Raw genomic sequence first — 17,646 nt, 5'->3', positions numbered from 1 at the left:
CTAGCTTTAATTGCGTGTAAAAAATGATAAAAACAAATTTTTTATATATTAACTTAATTTTATATTTATGTAAGTGGTGTACCTATGCTGATATTTTAAAGAGTCAAAATCAGTTAATTATTCTTAAACGGCAGAAACTATTTATATATTGTATATTATTGTAATAGTACCTACCTACGTCTGTTTTATAGCATTAAAGCTACATCCGTATACTATATTTTATTTTAAAATAATTATTATTCAGGAATTATTAAATTAATTTATTTTAGGAAGGTTAATGAACCAAATTTAAATCTTAGATCGTGTTAGTTGTTGGGCGTATATTTCAGATGTTAATGACATTCTCTTTGCAATCATAATAAAAATTGAAAGACTATACCATCGTTTCTCAACCTTTTTGGTCTCATAACATAAAATATGGTTAATCACTTCGCGACCCTCTTCCTATATATACTTGATACATATTTGAATAATAAAAGTATATCGTTGGGAAAGCCATTAACAGTAAAGTGCCCATATTATTTTCAGTATTTTTTTTGTTTGATTAAAAAAGTTCATTTTGTGAATTGGTATTTTATTATTTTTAACCTATGCGACCCCTCAGTTGAGAAACGCTGGCGTTATACAATATCTAGTAGAATAAAAATATAGCCAAATCATACAACATTATAAAATTATTTTAGCATTAGTTTTTAAGATAGAATCATTTTAGGCTGAACCTTTAAATTGTGATTATTTTTAAAACTGCAAAAACCAAAAGGTTTAAATGTTTTCTTATTATTTAGAAATATTTTTCTATTTAATAAATCTATTTAAAATATTATTTTCAGTAAATCCACTGATATTGATCAAATCATTTTGTTGTTATATTTTGGAAATAAAATGTGTATAATTTAACAAAAATATTGTCGGTAAATAGTATCTTGAAAAAGATCTGGTAACTCTCAGGTTTTGACATAAACCTATAGCCACATAGTCAATATTTTGAAATTTTATTGTGAAACATAATTTATATCAAACATTATAATATAGGCACCTACTAGGTAATTTCAAATCCACAAGAATAATATTAAAATATTTAAAAAAAATAATAATTACTGTAAGAACTGTATTAAATTTTTTACATTTACACTATGTAGTTGATATATAATAAAAATTAATTTTCAGTTTTGTATGGCACGTACTCCATTTTGTTTCTTCCAAGAGAAGAATGTGACCATACCGTACGCTGTATAAAATAGATATATGTATAATAAGCAAATGATAATAAATTTGCCTCCATAGTCCATCCACCAACCGGCTTTCAGTAATTTTGTATTTTTGTCACTGCCGTCTAATGTAGCAACACTATAAGCTACCAACTGTACGCCTGTAGTGGTAGGTTGTACTATAACATACTAACTAATGTCTTATTTCCGTCCAGCGTTCACTCTCTAATTTTTGATTTAAAATTTAAAATTATTGTATTTTGTGCTTTTGTACTCAAGTGTAGGCAGTGTAGTGTGTATCTACTCTAATTTCGCTATGGATGACGAAAAAACGTTTGACAAATTACCTGTTGAAGTGAGTATGAGTTTAATTGTTTATATACAAATGTTCTCTAATATATATGAATACAACATTAAAATAATGTCAATAAATCGAAAATATTGATACATATGTTCTGAAAATATTTTATACTGTAATTTCTGCCTAGTATTGAATGTTTATATTACTACTATGTAACTATTACCCATTAATTTTGCTCTTTGTCATATTTAATAAGAATATTTTTATGCGAGATGATTATTTCTAAATGCCATTAGCTACTAGTTAAGAATTAAGATCAAGAGGATTCATATTATATTTTGACATATTAGCTTATGGAATTTTTTTTTTTTATTTATGATGTAAATTACTATATTCAGACCTACTTCTAAAAATTGTTCTAGGATGACAATGTGAGGAAATTCTCTTTTATTATTATTATTTTACTACACTCTGGTTCAATTGATACTAGTGATACATATCTTAAAGCATTTCCAACAATTCAATTTGTGAATACTGATATACAGAGCCCAAGCCAGAGGTACAGCAAAAAAAACCAAAATTAAATATACCTATGTTGTTATTAATATTAATAATGTACATTTTATTTAGATTTGTCCAAAGTAGGGGAAGGGTTTAAAATATAAAAAGGCATAAATAGCTATGTTAAATTGGCCAGGAGTATTGATGGACCTTGCCACTGATCTTACTTAACCCTTATTTATTATTTATACATTTTAAAGTTTAAACTATATCATATTTAACATTAAAATATATTTTAATTTAAAATGTTTGTGTTAACAGATGATATCTCATATATTTGCATTTTTAAAATTTGAAGACAGAAAAGTTGCATCAAGTGTTTGTTGGTCATGGTATAATGTGTCTATTCAACCAAGATTTTTAAAAAATGAAATTATATGTTTAAAAGATATGAAAAATGAAAAAATGATTGATGTGCTCCAAATATATGCTAAAAGCTTGCGCCCTTTATTTGCGTTTAGGATCAGTATTATTGCAAAAATTCTAGATGAAGCATATTATGGAGCGAGATCAATAAATAAAAATCAATGGGATTGGGTATACACTGTGTGGTCATTTATAGGAGCCAAAGTAGTTTATCTAGAAGTTTTTATCTCAGTAAAATGTAATGACGGCATTTTACCTGCGTTATTAAACGTAACTAAACAATTGAAAGTATTGAAAATTCATGATCTTACATTGTGTTCTGAAGAAGAACTGTATAAAGTAAACAGACTTGAGTCACTAGAAGAACTAGTGTTGGATAAACTTGAAATACACAATATTGATAAAAAAAAATTATTGGGAATAATACCAAAACAACTTCGTAAGCTTTGTCTTAATTATATGCAAAACAGTAACTCTATTATTGAAGATTTAACAGATGTATTTAAACAGTGTTCTTCTCATCTTGTGAGCCTTGAACTTATTTGTATAGACGTGACACTTGCATTGATGGAATCAATCGTAAGCCTTAATATGAAGCTGAAAAAATTTGGCTTAACTCTGGATTACGACCAAGGGCCAGAAGTAATATTACCACTATTTAAAACACAATGGCCATTAGTTGATTTGCAATTAAGAGGTGAATGCTTGACTTATGAACATTTATTTGCTATTACCAATACTTTTAAAGACCTAGAAAATTTATCAGTAACCGGTAAATCTGTATCGTCGTTTGAAGTCTTGGTTGGAATTGCTGGATCATCATTTGATTCACTAAGGAAAGTAACAAAATCAATCAATTCATTAAAAAAATTAAAATCTCTCTGTGTTGGAGTCGAGAGAAGTGGAGTTTATTCACCACTATATTAATAGAATAATAATTAATATTACGTTTGAAAATTAATGACTACTATACACTGTCCAACAAGAGGATATGCTACTGCCAATGTAAATCAGTTCTGTGCATTCTCGCAAGACACTGTCATAGTGGAACCAGACTTTTCCTGTGGGGATACGTAGATCTAATTTTTAATGGACTGTGTCATACTCTTTTTTCTGCAGTTTAGTTTTTTTAGATCTTATCTAATTAAAACTGATCTGAACATACTGTTTGTACAATTTATACATTCACTTAAATTACTTATGACAATAGTCACAAGTTAACTATAGGATCAGCACCACTGGTCTTATTAAATTATTATTCTTATAAGGTGTTTTGGTTTGTTTAAATAGCAACTAAAACAAATAAATAAAAAAGTAGCATTTACACAATTTAACATAATAACTATTTTTCCTTGCACAAATAACTTTAATTTGTATTTTTTTTTTCAATATAATTTTATAATGTTTGAAATTAGTTTTTTGATGTAATGCTTACTAATTTTGTTAAGATGCTTCGCTACTGCTGTCAATTTTAAATTAAAGTTAATTTAAGATGTTCGGTTTTGATTCTGAAAAAAATTTCTATAGATTATTCAGAATATTTTGAAAAAATTAAATCTTATGTTATAATGAAGTGTTAATAAAAAACTTATAAATATGAATATGAATTTTTTCAAACCTTAGTTAAAATTAAAAAATGGAAAATGTTTCATACAATTTAAAGACATTATTCTGCTGAACTTAAAGATATTTCTAGAATCAAGATCAGACAATGTTAATTAACTTTAATTTTGTCAAATGAATAAGTAAATTGTTTTAAAATTTTTATTGTTATCTAGTCGACATGTGCACCCGCATACAAGAGTGGCATCCATCTACAGCTCCAACTGGTACGCGCGTTGAATTTCACTCGCACCAATAATCATTTACAGCTAAGATGAGATTATAAATTACCTAAATGTTGCCCCTTGGATAATAACCGTAACGAGGCCCCTAACATAGAATGTATTATGATAAGAAAAAAATGTAGTTTTTATTTGTATAATATTTTGTAAAAATGTTATTTATTGGAGAACTTTTTTAAAGCATTAATATTAAATTAGTACATACAAATTAAAGTGTATTGTTTACACATTGCATTAAAAAAATTAAATCCTACTTTAATTATTGAGTAATGTTAGTATTACAAATTATAATTTTACTTTGTTTCTTGTTTTTTTTTTTTTAATTTTCATGTATAATAATTTGTTTAAATTAAAAAGTGTAATACTTATTAGTCATTCAATTCATAAAATATACATTTAATAAACATGTGCTACATAAGGACATAAATAAAAAATATTTAGATAAATAGTAATTTTTAAGTGTATTGTTATTATAAAGTAAAAAAAAATTCCAACAAAAAAAATTATTTGCACTAAGAGCAAACTTATTCATTATTAAGCTTATGCTTAAAGTTATACTTTTGATCCAATTAGAGTATTAAGATGTTAGTTATATCATATGTGCAGTCTTTCTTCTGGATCTGAAAACATCAATTTATTTCATAAATAAGAATAATAATTAATTTACTGCCTGTATTATTACTTACCAGAGAAATTAATACGTGACATTTCTAATATCCTCTAGTATTGACCTAAAATAAATAAAATTATTAGGTAATTGTCTAAAACTATTTGTTAAATTATAATCTAGTACATAAAACATTACTTACAATATCATCAATTTTCAAAATGCTGCGGACAGTCTCGGAAGCTAAAGTTATAGCACTAATTGATACCAATAACGGTTGCACAACATTTTCTTCTAGAATATTGGTTATTGCTCCCTATAAAATATAATTGAATAATTAGTTAAGGCATATTATACGCATAACAATAAGTTTTAACAATTACCTTTCGGACATTAATACCCGCAGTAACTTCACCTTGAGAGTGTCTATTACGTAATTCAGTAACTGTAGTGATGGGATTAAGACCAGCATTTTCAGCTAATGTTAAAGGTATGACTTCTAAAGCTTGTGCAAAAGCTCTATAACAGTATGCATCAACTCCAGTAACTAATCTTGCAAGTTCAGCTAATTTTAAGCTAATTTCGATTTCAGGTGCACCACCGCCAGCTAACAATGCTCTGAAATGGTTAGAATTTTAATTTAAAAATACACCATTGATAATTCACTTTTCAATATAACTCACCTGTGTTTTACTAAACATCTGATAACACACAATGCATCATGAATTGAACGCTCAGCTTCTTCCAAGACCAATTTATTAGAACCTCGAACTATGATACTAACTGTTCTACCCGGGTTGTTGATGCCAGTGATTTGTACAAAATGACTGTTACCGGTCATGACATCTTCCACCAAGTCTGCTGATACAAGGTTTTCGGCAACAAAGTGATCAAGACTTGCAATTGGTCTACAATTCAATGTCTGAATATAATTTTATCAAGTTATTTCCAAATTTAAATTTAATTTTACATTCCAAAAATATACCTTGCAAACATAATCAATGTCCTCTCGCTCTATATTATTTATAACCATACATTTTATTTTGTCTAAGAAATGTATAGCCAGTTCAGATAAAGCATCACGTAATATTGACTTTTGAATCAATAAAACATTACAGCCAGCTTTTTTAATTTGTTTAACAATGTTCAAAATATAAGCACGTTCTTCACGCAGTACACGGTCCATAGCAGTATAATCGGAAACAACCACATTATAATCCATCTAAAACAAAAACAAAGTTAATTTATTAAAGTATTACTTAAAATTATTCAACATACAAATTATGTGCAAGATTGTGACGTACAATAATTTTAAAAATTATATGCAAGATCACAGATAACAATTTAATGACTCATAATTAGAACTCCGTAATTTAAATACGTACATTTTAACGTAAAAACCCTAAACCAAGATAACTCTACTGACAAGATTTGAAGTATATACTGATTTAATAAATTAGTAATAAAATATTATCAGTTAAAATCGTTTTTATTCAGAAATACACTAATATTAGTATAAACTTCTCAGAATTATAACATAGAACATAAAATGTAACGATATGATATCACTTCATATAATTAGTAATTTATGATAAATATATTATATAAGTTAAAATAAAAATCATTGATATCAGAATTTAAAAATTCACTATCTTGGTAGTAATTGACTCAAAAAAAATGGGATAATTACTTTTTCATTGTATATTAATTATTAACGATCAATTATGTATTATACATTTAATATATAGTAATAAAAAATAACAATTTACAAAATAATAAATTTAACGCATACCTAAAAAAATACAAAGCATAAAATAAAACAGTTTTTACAGTATTATAAAATAAAAAGATTAAGTCATATCATATTTTGAAGTATTACATAATTAACTAAATATGTATACAATATATTACAAAATTATGTAAAAAGTATATGATGGACACATTTACATTCAAAAATAAATAATATACAAATTATAGTAGAAATACAATACATTGTATTAAGTACACAGCAATTATTTATTCATAGGTAAAATTTGTTTCTCATTAGACATAAAACAATCTTTTAATATGATTTTCCTGACCAAAAAAACCATAGACAATGTTAGTGTCAATAACGATGTCCACTTCAACAATATCTCACCGAGGTTGATACTAATAGAAGTCTGTTGAAGAGTTCTCTTTATGTCATCGGGAAGTTTGTCAACTTTCACTTCAATCCATGCGACTGGCAGTATTATTCCCTGCTTGAAATTTTTAAAATGCGATATCCCATCAGCTTTTTTTAACATGATATTCACTTGAAACCTGGACCGGCCTCCCAGGGACACTCCCAATTTAGAATGAACATCTAAAAAGGTCTCATGGAGATCGGGATCAGGGGACATTCCATGAATGTCTCTTCTCAGCTCTGGATCGCCTAAATAGAAATGTGGGAATGACATCATTACTGGGGCGCCGTTACAAGGTGATGAATTAAACACTCCCGATGGCGGAAACGTTTCTGAAGTATAATAACAGTCGTTGTCCGGGTTTGTATTAGGTGTGTCGAACACGTTTCTGGGTGCCTGGAAACGGAATGCTGTCACTCCGGGAACTGTTTCGATGTCTTCCTTGTAAACCAGCGGAAACCGACGGCACAGGTCCATGTGAAACACAAAAAGTTTCGACTTACGGCTCAACGTGGTGGGCGGAAATTGGGATCCGTCGCTGCCGTCCAACCTGTTGCACTCGTCCGTCTTCCAAACATCTAATGTGTCCAACCCGTTGTAGCGTGTGATGATGCCGAGCTCGTTTAGATTTCCAACACCACTGTGAATCGTGATACGGTCGGGTGACACACCGCGTCGTCCGGTAATTATCCCGAACTTCGACAGCCGGGCATCCCTGTGCACCGTCGATGCCAGGCCTTGGGCCAGAGTGTATATACTATCCTCATAGCCCCAAAAGTAGTCGTTAATTTTTAGGTGTAGAAAAGGTTTTACTTTAAACCCGTCCAAAAATAGTGACATGAACTTTTGTGTAAGGTAAAACGTATCGGCGCTCTTCGATATAGCACTGATTAGCGGCAAGTTTGGTACGGTTATAGTTAGTCGTTCCGGGTCGCCTTGAGACATTTCGGGTACGAACTCGTTACTTCTTCGCTCCTGGTATGTGACAGTACCGTTAGCGTTGAATTCCACGTTAATTCGTTCGACTGTCTCCCGGTAGACGAACGGACCTAACTCTTGGACTATGGGCGTATCACCGTATTTCAAAACCCGGTTGATGTTGGTATAGTTGAACGGATAAATCGACACATACGGCTTGACGGATGGATTTTGCCACATGCTGTACGAAGCACTGCCCTGCGTTATGGTCACAAACTGTAAGATTTGAAACATGTAAAACTCCGTGAACCACATTATGATTGTGAATATTCCACTTAAAGCAATCAAAACAACTAGTAACAGAAACCCTGAGGGTATCGAATTGTGGCCGGTTTCGCAAAGTTCATGTTTCTTGGTCGACGAACGTTCGCGTTCTAGAGTCCCAATTTTTATGATACCGCTGTTGCAAAATTTCAGCTTTTCGAGTAATTTTACAGCCGACCACCATCCACCACTAGCTGCATTCATTTTCAAATCGTTCGATTTATCACACGATCCTTGCAACATTTTGTTCGAAATATAATAGTTTTTCACGACGTATAATTTTGTACTCGAAAGGTATATCACGTAAAACACAACACTGTAGAGATTTCTCTTTAATTCATTTTTATTATTAAAATAATTTGTTTAATAAAACGTTGTTTCTTCACAACAATATTAGCAGTCATGTTTCAATAAATAATAAATGTATACTGTGGTTAATTATCACTAATATTTTTTTTATTTCCTACGTGCTAGATAGATAAATAGACATTGGACTTGATAAACATTTACAGCTCAATGACGAATGGTTCGTTTCGGAATAGCTCTTAATAAAAACAATGTTGAATAATAGTTAGAACAAAAGATTGAAATTGAAATCTCATAAAGATCAAAGGGTATCAAGCATATAACAATAAATTGCACGTTTTTAGTCAACATTTACACCTTATGAAGAACTTTTGTGTAACCTAATCCAGACATATTAAACCAATAACTTAAATAATTATTGAGCGAATATTGAGTTTATATTTAAATGGACAGTGGTTAATAAACATAACCTATATAAACATTCAAATAGGAATACATTTATAGAACGTTATTAAGCACATTGAAAACTCTATGTTTTCATTGAAAATAAAGTTCTAATTCAATAATAAATCTATTAAAGCATAATTTAAAAAAATGTGATGTATAGGTATATGCTTTTATTTGTTTATAATTAATCAATTTAAGGAATGTCAAAACCATCATATATTTCACATGTCTCTATCAAAAATTCATCATATGCATAAAAAAAGTATAATTCATTTTCTAAAAAAAAAATTTGAAAGATCAAGGAACTAAAATTTATATTTATTTTCAAACTACACTGTCAATAGTACTATTATATTTTAAGTAAGCTATTAAGAGAATGCAAAGCATTTATTGTATGTATTTAAATAATGCAAAATGTGAAAAAAGTTATACCAAAGAATCTAATTTAATTTGTTTTACATTATTAATATTATTATTATAATTATTAGAGTATAATACCTATTGTATGTTATTAAATTTAAAGATACAAATACTACAAACATCAACTTAGAACTTTTAATGTGTCTTAGAAAATATGAAAATATCATTATCATTAAATTTTTCAATAAGTCAATTCACTCGTATATTATAAAAACCTACAAAACATATAAGAGAATTAACTTCAAATTCTACTGAACATTAAAATGACGGTTCATTACTAAGACAAAAATAACATATGGGTATAAAAACTCTTAAAAATAATATATCATTCAGAGTACTAAAATACATACATGGAAAGATTATAAACTATAAAAAACATTTCAATATATTATGATTCATATTAGAAAAATAAATTTAGAAATTGTAGAAGAGATATTTAAGTAAAAAATGTATGAAAGGTTTATACTTTTATGTAATAACAATTGAAGAATACAAAGGTATATCAAACTAATTATTGTAATAAGCATGGATAATTAATGAAGGAAATTTATTATCATTCTTTCATATGTCCTTATCTAGCATAATGTCATCATATGTCACAAATATCATTAGCAAAACTTATTTATTAAGAATTAATTTCAATTTTTTAATGATTTAATATTTAATTAACTATTTAATAAATCAGAATAAAAGCACAAATCATTCGACAAATATCGTAATTAGGTGTCCTAAGGCTTTTTGTCATCATAAAAATAGTTTAATAATAGTATTAATGATTTTAACTCTTTTTATTTTATTTTTGACTTTCAGTTGAAATGTTATACTCAATCACCTGAAAAAGGTGTCGTACAGGTGTCCTAAGTTCAAATCATCACAAGTCATTTTACCAATATTTATTTAAAACAATCAACAAACATCAGAAAAAAATTCAAATCATACGATCTTAATCGTAATTAGGTGTCCTAAGGCTTGTATATCATCATACTGTAATTGAACATATCAATTGAAATTTAATGGAATAAAAGATATTTTTGTAACATCAGATTAAATGTGAAATTATAATCAAAGTTTTCATATGTCCCTATCTAGCATAATGTCATCATACGTCACAAATATCATTAGCAAAAATTATTTATTAAGAATTAATTTCAATTTTTTAATGATTTAATATTTAATTAACTATTTAATAAATCAGAATAAAAGCACAAATCATTCGACAAATATCGTATTTAGGTGTCCTAAGGCTTTTTGTCATCATAAAAATAGTTTAATAATAGTATTAATGATTTTAACTCTTTTTATTTTATTTTTGACTTTCAGTTGAAATGTTATACTCAATCACCTGAAAAGGTGTCGTACAGGTGTCCTAAGTTCAAATCATCACAAGTCATTTTACCAATATTTATTTAAAACAATCAACAAACGTCAGAAAAAAATTCAAATCATACGATCTTAATCGTAATTAGGTGTCCTAAGGCTTGTATATCATCATACTGTAATTGAACATATCAATTGAAATTTAATGGAATAAAAGATATTTTTGTAACATCAGATTAAATGTGAAATTATAATCAAAGTTTTCATATGTCCCTATCTAGCATAATGTCATCATATGTCACAAATATCATTAGCAAAAATTATTTATTAAGAATTAATTTCAATTTTTTAATGATTTAATATTTAATTAACTATTTAATAAATCAGAATAAAAGCACAAATCATTCGACAAATATCGTAATTAGGTGTCCTAAGGCTTTTTGTCATCATAAAAATAGTTTAATAATAGTATTAATGATTTTAACTCTTTTTATTTTATTTTTGACTTTCAGTTGAAATGTTATACTCAATCACCTGAAAAAGGTGTCGTACAGGTGTCCTAAGTTCAAATCATCACAAGTCATTTTACCAATATTTATTTAAAACAATCAACAAACATCAGAAAAAAATTCAAATCATACGATCTTAATCGTAATTAGGTGTCCTAAGGCTTGTATATCATCATACTACTGTAATTGAACATATCAATTGAAATTTAATGGAATAAAAGATATTTTTGTAACATCAGATTAAATGTGAAATTATAATCAAAGTTTTCATATGTCCCTATCTAGCATAATGTCATCATACGTCACAAATATCATTAGCAAAAATTATTTATTAAGAATTAATTTCAATTTTTTAATGATTTAATATTTAATTAACTATTTAATAAATCAGAATAAAAGCACAAATCATTCGACAAATATCAGTAATTAGGTGTCCTAAGGCTTTTTGTCATCATAAAAATAGTTTAATAATAGTATTAATGATTTTAACTCTTTTTATTTTATTTTTGACTTTCAGTTGAAATGTTATACTCAATCACCTGAAAAGGTGTCGTACAGGTGTCCTAAGTTCAAATCATCACAAGTCATTTTACCAATATTTATTTAAAACAATCAACAAACGTCAGAAAAAAATTCAAATCATACGATCTTAATCGTAATTAGGTGTCCTAAGGCTTGTATATCATCATACTGTAATTGAACATATCAATTGAAATTTAATGGAATAAAAGATATTTTTGTAACATCAGATTAAATGTGAAATTATAATCAAAGTTTTCATATGTCCCTATCTAGCATAATGTCATCATATGTCACAAATATCATTAGCAAAAATTATTTATTAAGAATTAATTTCAATTTTTTAATGATTTAATATTTAATTAACTATTTAATAAATCAGAATAAAAGCACAAATCATTCGACAAATATCGTAATTAGGTGTCCTAAGGCTTTTTGTCATCATAAAAATAGTTTAATAATAGTATTAATGATTTTAACTCTTTTTATTTTATTTTTGACTTTCAGTTGAAATGTTAAACTCAATCACCTGAAAAAGGTGTCGTACAGGTGTCCTAAGTTCAAATCATCACAAGTCATTTTACCAATATTTATTTAAAACAATCAACAAACGTCAGAAAAAAATTCAAATCATACGATCTTAATCGTAATTAGGTGTCCTAAGGCTTGTATATCATCATACTGTAATTGAACATATCAATTGAAATTTAATGGAATAAAAGATATTTTTGTAACATCAGATTAAATGTGAAATTATAATCAAAGTTTTCATATGTCCCTATCTAGCATAATGTCATCATACGTCACAAATATCATTAGCAAAAATTATTTATTAAGAATTAATTTCAATTTTTTAATGATTTAATATTTAATTAACTATTTAATAAATCAGAATAAAAGCACAAATCATTCGACAAATATCGTAATTAGGTGTCCTAAGGCTTTTTGTCATCATAAATTAGTTTAATAATAATAATAATGATTTTAACTCTTTTTATTTTATTTTTGACTTTCAGTTGAAATGTTAAACTCAATCACCTGAAAAGGTGTCATACAGGTGTCCTAAGTTCAAATCATCACAAGTCATTTTACCAATATTTATTTAAAACAATCAACAAACGTCAGAAAAAAATTCAAATCATACGATCTTAATCGTAATTAGGTGTCCTAAGGCTTGTATATCATCATACTGTAATTGAACATATCAATTGAAATTTAATGGAATAAAAGATATTTTTGTAACATCAGAATAAATGTGAAATTATAATCAAAGTTTTCATATGTCCCTATCTAGCATAATGTCATCATACGTCACAAATATCATTAGTAAAAATTATTTAATAAGAATTAATTTCAATTTTTTAATGATTTAATATTTAATTAACTATTTAATAAATCAGAATAAAAGCACAAATCATTCGACAAATATCGTAATTAGGTGTCCTAAGGCTTTTTGTCATCATAAAAATAGTTTAATAATAGTATTAATGATTTTAACTCTTTTTATTTTATTTTTGACTTTCAGTTGAAATGTTATACTCAATCACCTGAAAAGGTGTCGTACAGGTGTCCTAAGTTCAAATCATCACAAGTCATTTTACCAATATTTATTTAAAACAATCAACAAACGTCAGAAAAAAATTCAAATCATACGATCTTAATCGTAATTAGGTGTCCTAAGGCTTGTATATCATCATACTGTAATTGAACATATCAATTGAAATTTAATGGAATAAAAGATATTTTTGTAACATCAGATTAAATGTGAAATTATAATCAAAGTTTTCATATGTCCCTATCTAGCATAATGTCATCATATGTCACAAATATCATTAGCAAAAATTATTTATTAAGAATTAATTTCAATTTTTTAATGATTTAATATTTAATTAACTATTTAATAAATCAGAATAAAAGCACAAATCATTCGACAAATATCGTAATTAGGTGTCTTAAGGCTTTTTGTCATGTATACATATTGTTTTTATATAGCCATATTAATAATTTATTATTTTTGAAATACTTATTACTTAGGTGTATAATTGAAAATATTTAAATCGTTCAATAGATGTTGAAATTACTAATAAGTTGTTTCATAGCACAGGTAACAAAATGATCAATCAATTGCATATTATTCTAAACTCTAATCCTTTTTTTTTATATGTATTATCACACATTTTGTTATTCCCTTAATAAATCTAAATGAACAATATTGATAACAGTTGTATTCATTATTTAGTTCCTTCTGACCTAATGTTTAAATGTAATTTTAATTATTTCATTAAATGATGTAAAATATTTGCATTAATAAAGAAACTTTAATATTTATATAATTATTTCAATTATGTATTTGTAGTAATGAATATTGTTTTTAGTTTTGCATGGGAGGTACTAAGATATTTCAGAACTATATTTTTATTGTTAAACACTTATTATTACATAATGTATTATATTATATTATATTTCGGAAAATAATTTTTTTGATGATTTCCAATAAAAATCGAATAACATATTTTTAATTTTAATTTCTTTAGTTCCAAAACATTATATCTTTGGAGTATTTCGATACATAACATTTGAAATTTGGAAAAGTAGTTTTTAAGTTGTAATTATAGAGTTCATGTGATCATACTCAGAAACATATTTTTAAATATGAAATTAAAATTCTGTTATTCAAAAATTTAAAAATTATAATAATAAAAAATATTAATAGATTTAGAAAAAACAATCAGCTAGTATACTTTTATATTGTTATACACTAAATTCTAATATATTTAAATGAAAAGTATAAAATATTATTATGTTTTAATGTTGTCCTAAATATCATTTTAACGTACCAAAAATAAGATTTTCGCTAATTTATAACTTAATATACTTATAAGTAAAATGTATATATTTTAAACTATCCTACGTAAATCTATCGAGTCCATTTATTTATGTTTGCCACTTAATCATGTGTTATATGCAATGATGCAAAATATAAGCAGTTTTGTTTATCACTGGACTCAATGGATTTATGTAAGATATGGCATTATTAAGTATGTTTACACTTACGTCAGTTTTAGGAGGTGATATACAAAATTGGATAAGTCCTATTTTGGCTTTTTCAATTTTTCTTGGACCATTTACATTTGAAGATTTTTGGGTAAACACCAGACCGTCAATTAACTTGGTATCTTCAACAGTTCCTCCTAATTTTTTAATAACTTTTATATCCTAGAAAATAAAAATAAATATATTAACATTAGGTAATACATTCACAAATTGTAATTATTTATACTTTGAGATCAACGTTGGTGTCTTTTGCAGGATCAACAACTTTTAGAACTGCATCAACAGCTAAAGGAGCTAATAATGACGATTGTTGTGAAACCACTTTAGAATTTAAAGCAGTTGAAGCACTTTTAACTAAACTTTCTCTATCAGTTAGCAGTATTGGAGTAGCCATATTTTTTATTATCTCAATAGACTTAGCTGCAGCTTTTTGGAATCCATCTGAAATTCCAGTAGGATGGATACCTTTTTGCAAAAGTTTTTCAGAAGCTTCCAATAAGGCTCCAGCTATAACAACCACACTAGTTGTACCATCTCCAGCTTCAACATCTTGAGCATTTGATAATTCAACTAACTAAGGATAAAAAAAATTGAAATACATTACTAAAAAAATACCAACACCAATTATTAATATTGAATAGTTAATACAATAATACATATTATGCATATATTTTTAATTTTTTAATTATAATGTTTTGAAAAAATAATAATAATTCTAAAAATATGATTATTGTGAATGTTATTATAATTTATTAATCAAATTGTCAAAACACATTCAATTTAATATTTAAGATATTGTTTAACAATAGAAAAGTTTGTGTATTCATTTTTAAATTAGTTTATTTTAATAATATTAAGACTAGTTGGATGAAATTAAGTACAGATTACTTATACACATACCAACCTAAATTAGATAATTGGAAAATCATTTAATTTCAGTGAAAAAAGTTAATCACAATAAAAGTTTTATAAAGATGATTTCATTACCTATACTGGCTATGCCAAAATATTATAATAGCATTAAAAAAAAGTTACATAAGTGTTTTGATACAATTTGTAACTAATAAACTGAATTACCATTTTTGCTGCTGGATGTATAACATTCATTTGTTTCAAAATTGTAGCACCATCATTTGTTATAGCAACTTCGCCATTTGCTGATTGGATCTGAAAATACAATAAAATTATAGAACTAATAATGTAATAAGTTAAAATTAAGGGTATTTAAAATAATTAAGTTTGATTGCTAATTAAATTGTACTTAATAGTTCATGTTCATATATCATGATCATTTAACTTAAAACTAATATTGCAACAGCATATGCATAAATGTATTATATACTCATGAATACTATAAAATTACAAATGTCAATTACCTGTAACAATATCTTAACTTGAAAATAACTCATACTAGTATAGGTATACGACCACACAAGGCCATAAAACCATAGGTAGGCATTTTGATAGATTATATTGATAGTATTATAAAAAAAGGAGGACTATAAGTACTATAACCGAATAAAGGATTTACTAGGGTTTTTTTTTAAGCCTAAATATATACCGGAAATATTTTATTACCATTATTTTAAGAATTGTTATTTTTTAATAGCATTTACTTAAATAAAGGTACTTATTCAATTGAAAAGATAACATATATTTACCATTTTATCCATTCCTTTTGGACCCAAACTTGTACGGATAGCATCAGCAACAGCTAGAAACAAAAATAATTTTTTCATCTAAGTATTATTATTATTATTATTTATTCATTTTAAAATTAAAATACAAAAACAAATATTTGTTCTACATTCACAAGAACTTATATCATATAAATTAAATACATAAATAGTTACAATCTTAAATGAAATAACAAACAGACAAAAAAATGGGCAATTAGAAATGACAATTTTTTTTTGATTGATACAAGAAAATTAATTTGTTTGATTCCAATATACAATATTTGAGTTAGTTTCTTACATAAAACTCAAATCGGTGTTTCGAAATAAATAAACTAAATAATAATGATTGTTATATGTTTTGCTCAAACCTTTAGCAGCTGTGATGTTGCTTTTTCTTATTTCAGCAGGTTTGCTCTTGTCTTTATAGGCATTCGTCGCCTGTTTGGAATCGCCAGATCCCGAAAACGCAACCATTGTAAAATTTAAGGACGATACTCAACGGATTGAAATGGATAAAAATTTAAAACCGTGAGAATGTAAGTATTTTGTCGGTATACTGAATAGGCGTATATCGGTAATAGAATAGCCAATAGGTACATGCAATAAACGTACAGTAACAACAAAAAAGATTGAAGTAGATAACCAAAGTTAGTTACAAATGCACAATATTATCTTATTGATGATGTAGAAGTTAGCAACGAAATAGTCGTAATATCTGAATAGAATAGATCACTAGATGTCACTGTTTAACCACAGTTTAATCCATTGAGTAACGGTTTGGCCATTTGGCGCCTCTGTTACCATAGAACAGCATGATGTATTGATGTTACCATTGTTTTCAAGTACATACTGAGTTACTAGATAACTAAAGATATCTTCTAAGACCATACCCTCTAGTCATTACTCATTAATCTATTATTAGTCTATATATGCTATGGTTTAATCACAAAATAGATTTATAGGTAAAAAATTTTAAAAAAAAAAACAATTTTTTACCCAAGTCCTAGTCCTAACCCTAGTTGTTAATTGTTAATATTTCAATATTTTTTTATAGTTACTACTTAGTAGGATGTAGCACGTAGGACGTAGGTGGTAGGT

General features: G+C 26.7%; 3 protein-coding genes across 3 annotated transcripts; 1 reads left to right on the top strand and 2 right to left on the bottom strand.

Moving 5' to 3' along the window:
• Positions 1-70: 70 nt before the first annotated feature.
• Positions 71-3,925, top strand: LOC113552913. Its single transcript, XM_026955936.1, has 2 exons — positions 71-1,563; positions 2,332-3,925. The coding sequence occupies exons 1-2, from the start codon at positions 1,525-1,527 to the stop codon at positions 3,361-3,363; spliced, it is 1,071 nt and encodes a 356-aa protein (XP_026811737.1). The 5' UTR covers positions 71-1,524; the 3' UTR covers positions 3,364-3,925.
• A 797-nt stretch (positions 3,926-4,722) lies between these two features.
• LOC113552912 (T-complex protein 1 subunit delta) lies at positions 4,723-17,173 on the bottom strand. The gene is made up of 11 exons (XM_026955935.1): positions 16,917-17,173; positions 16,531-16,583; positions 15,947-16,036; positions 15,096-15,443; positions 14,870-15,031; positions 5,873-6,109; positions 5,571-5,809; positions 5,271-5,505; positions 5,090-5,203; positions 4,967-5,011; positions 4,723-4,900 (listed from the first exon to the last, which is right to left on the bottom strand). The coding sequence occupies exons 1-10, from the start codon at positions 17,020-17,022 to the stop codon at positions 4,991-4,993; spliced, it is 1,605 nt and encodes a 534-aa protein (XP_026811736.1). The 5' UTR covers positions 17,023-17,173; the 3' UTR covers positions 4,723-4,900; positions 4,967-4,990.
• LOC113552911 (lysosome membrane protein 2-like) lies at positions 6,827-8,926 on the bottom strand. The gene has a single exon (XM_026955933.1). It carries the CDS (start codon positions 8,538-8,540, stop codon positions 6,900-6,902), a length of 1,641 nt encoding a protein of 546 aa, XP_026811734.1. The 5' UTR covers positions 8,541-8,926; the 3' UTR covers positions 6,827-6,899.
• Positions 17,174-17,646: the final 473 nt, after the last annotated feature.

This window comes from Rhopalosiphum maidis, chromosome 2 (genome assembly GCF_003676215.2).
Source record: "Rhopalosiphum maidis isolate BTI-1 chromosome 2, ASM367621v3, whole genome shotgun sequence".
NCBI classification, from domain to species: Eukaryota; Metazoa; Arthropoda; class Insecta; order Hemiptera; family Aphididae; genus Rhopalosiphum; species Rhopalosiphum maidis.
This window is presented reverse-complemented; position numbering and strand designations above follow the sequence as displayed.

Coding starts and splice junctions, on each gene's coding strand:
- LOC113552913 (XM_026955936.1), top strand. CDS start 1,525: ATGGATGACGAAAAAACGTTTGACAAATTACCTGTTGAA. Junction 1,564..2,331: donor TTGACAAATTACCTGTTGAA/GTGAGTATGAGT, acceptor TTGTGTTAACAG/ATGATATCTCATATATTTGC.
- LOC113552911 (XM_026955933.1), bottom strand. CDS start 8,540: ATGTTGCAAGGATCGTGTGATAAATCGAACGATTTGAAAATGAATGCA.
- LOC113552912 (XM_026955935.1), bottom strand. CDS start 17,022: ATGGTTGCGTTTTCGGGATCTGGCGATTCCAAACAGGCGACGAATGCC. Junction 16,037..16,530: donor CAAAAGGAATGGATAAAATG/GTAAATATATGT, acceptor TTGTATTTTCAG/ATCCAATCAGCAAATGGCGA. Junction 15,032..15,095: donor ACACCAACGTTGATCTCAAA/GTATAAATAATT, acceptor TTTATTTTCTAG/GATATAAAAGTTATTAAAAA.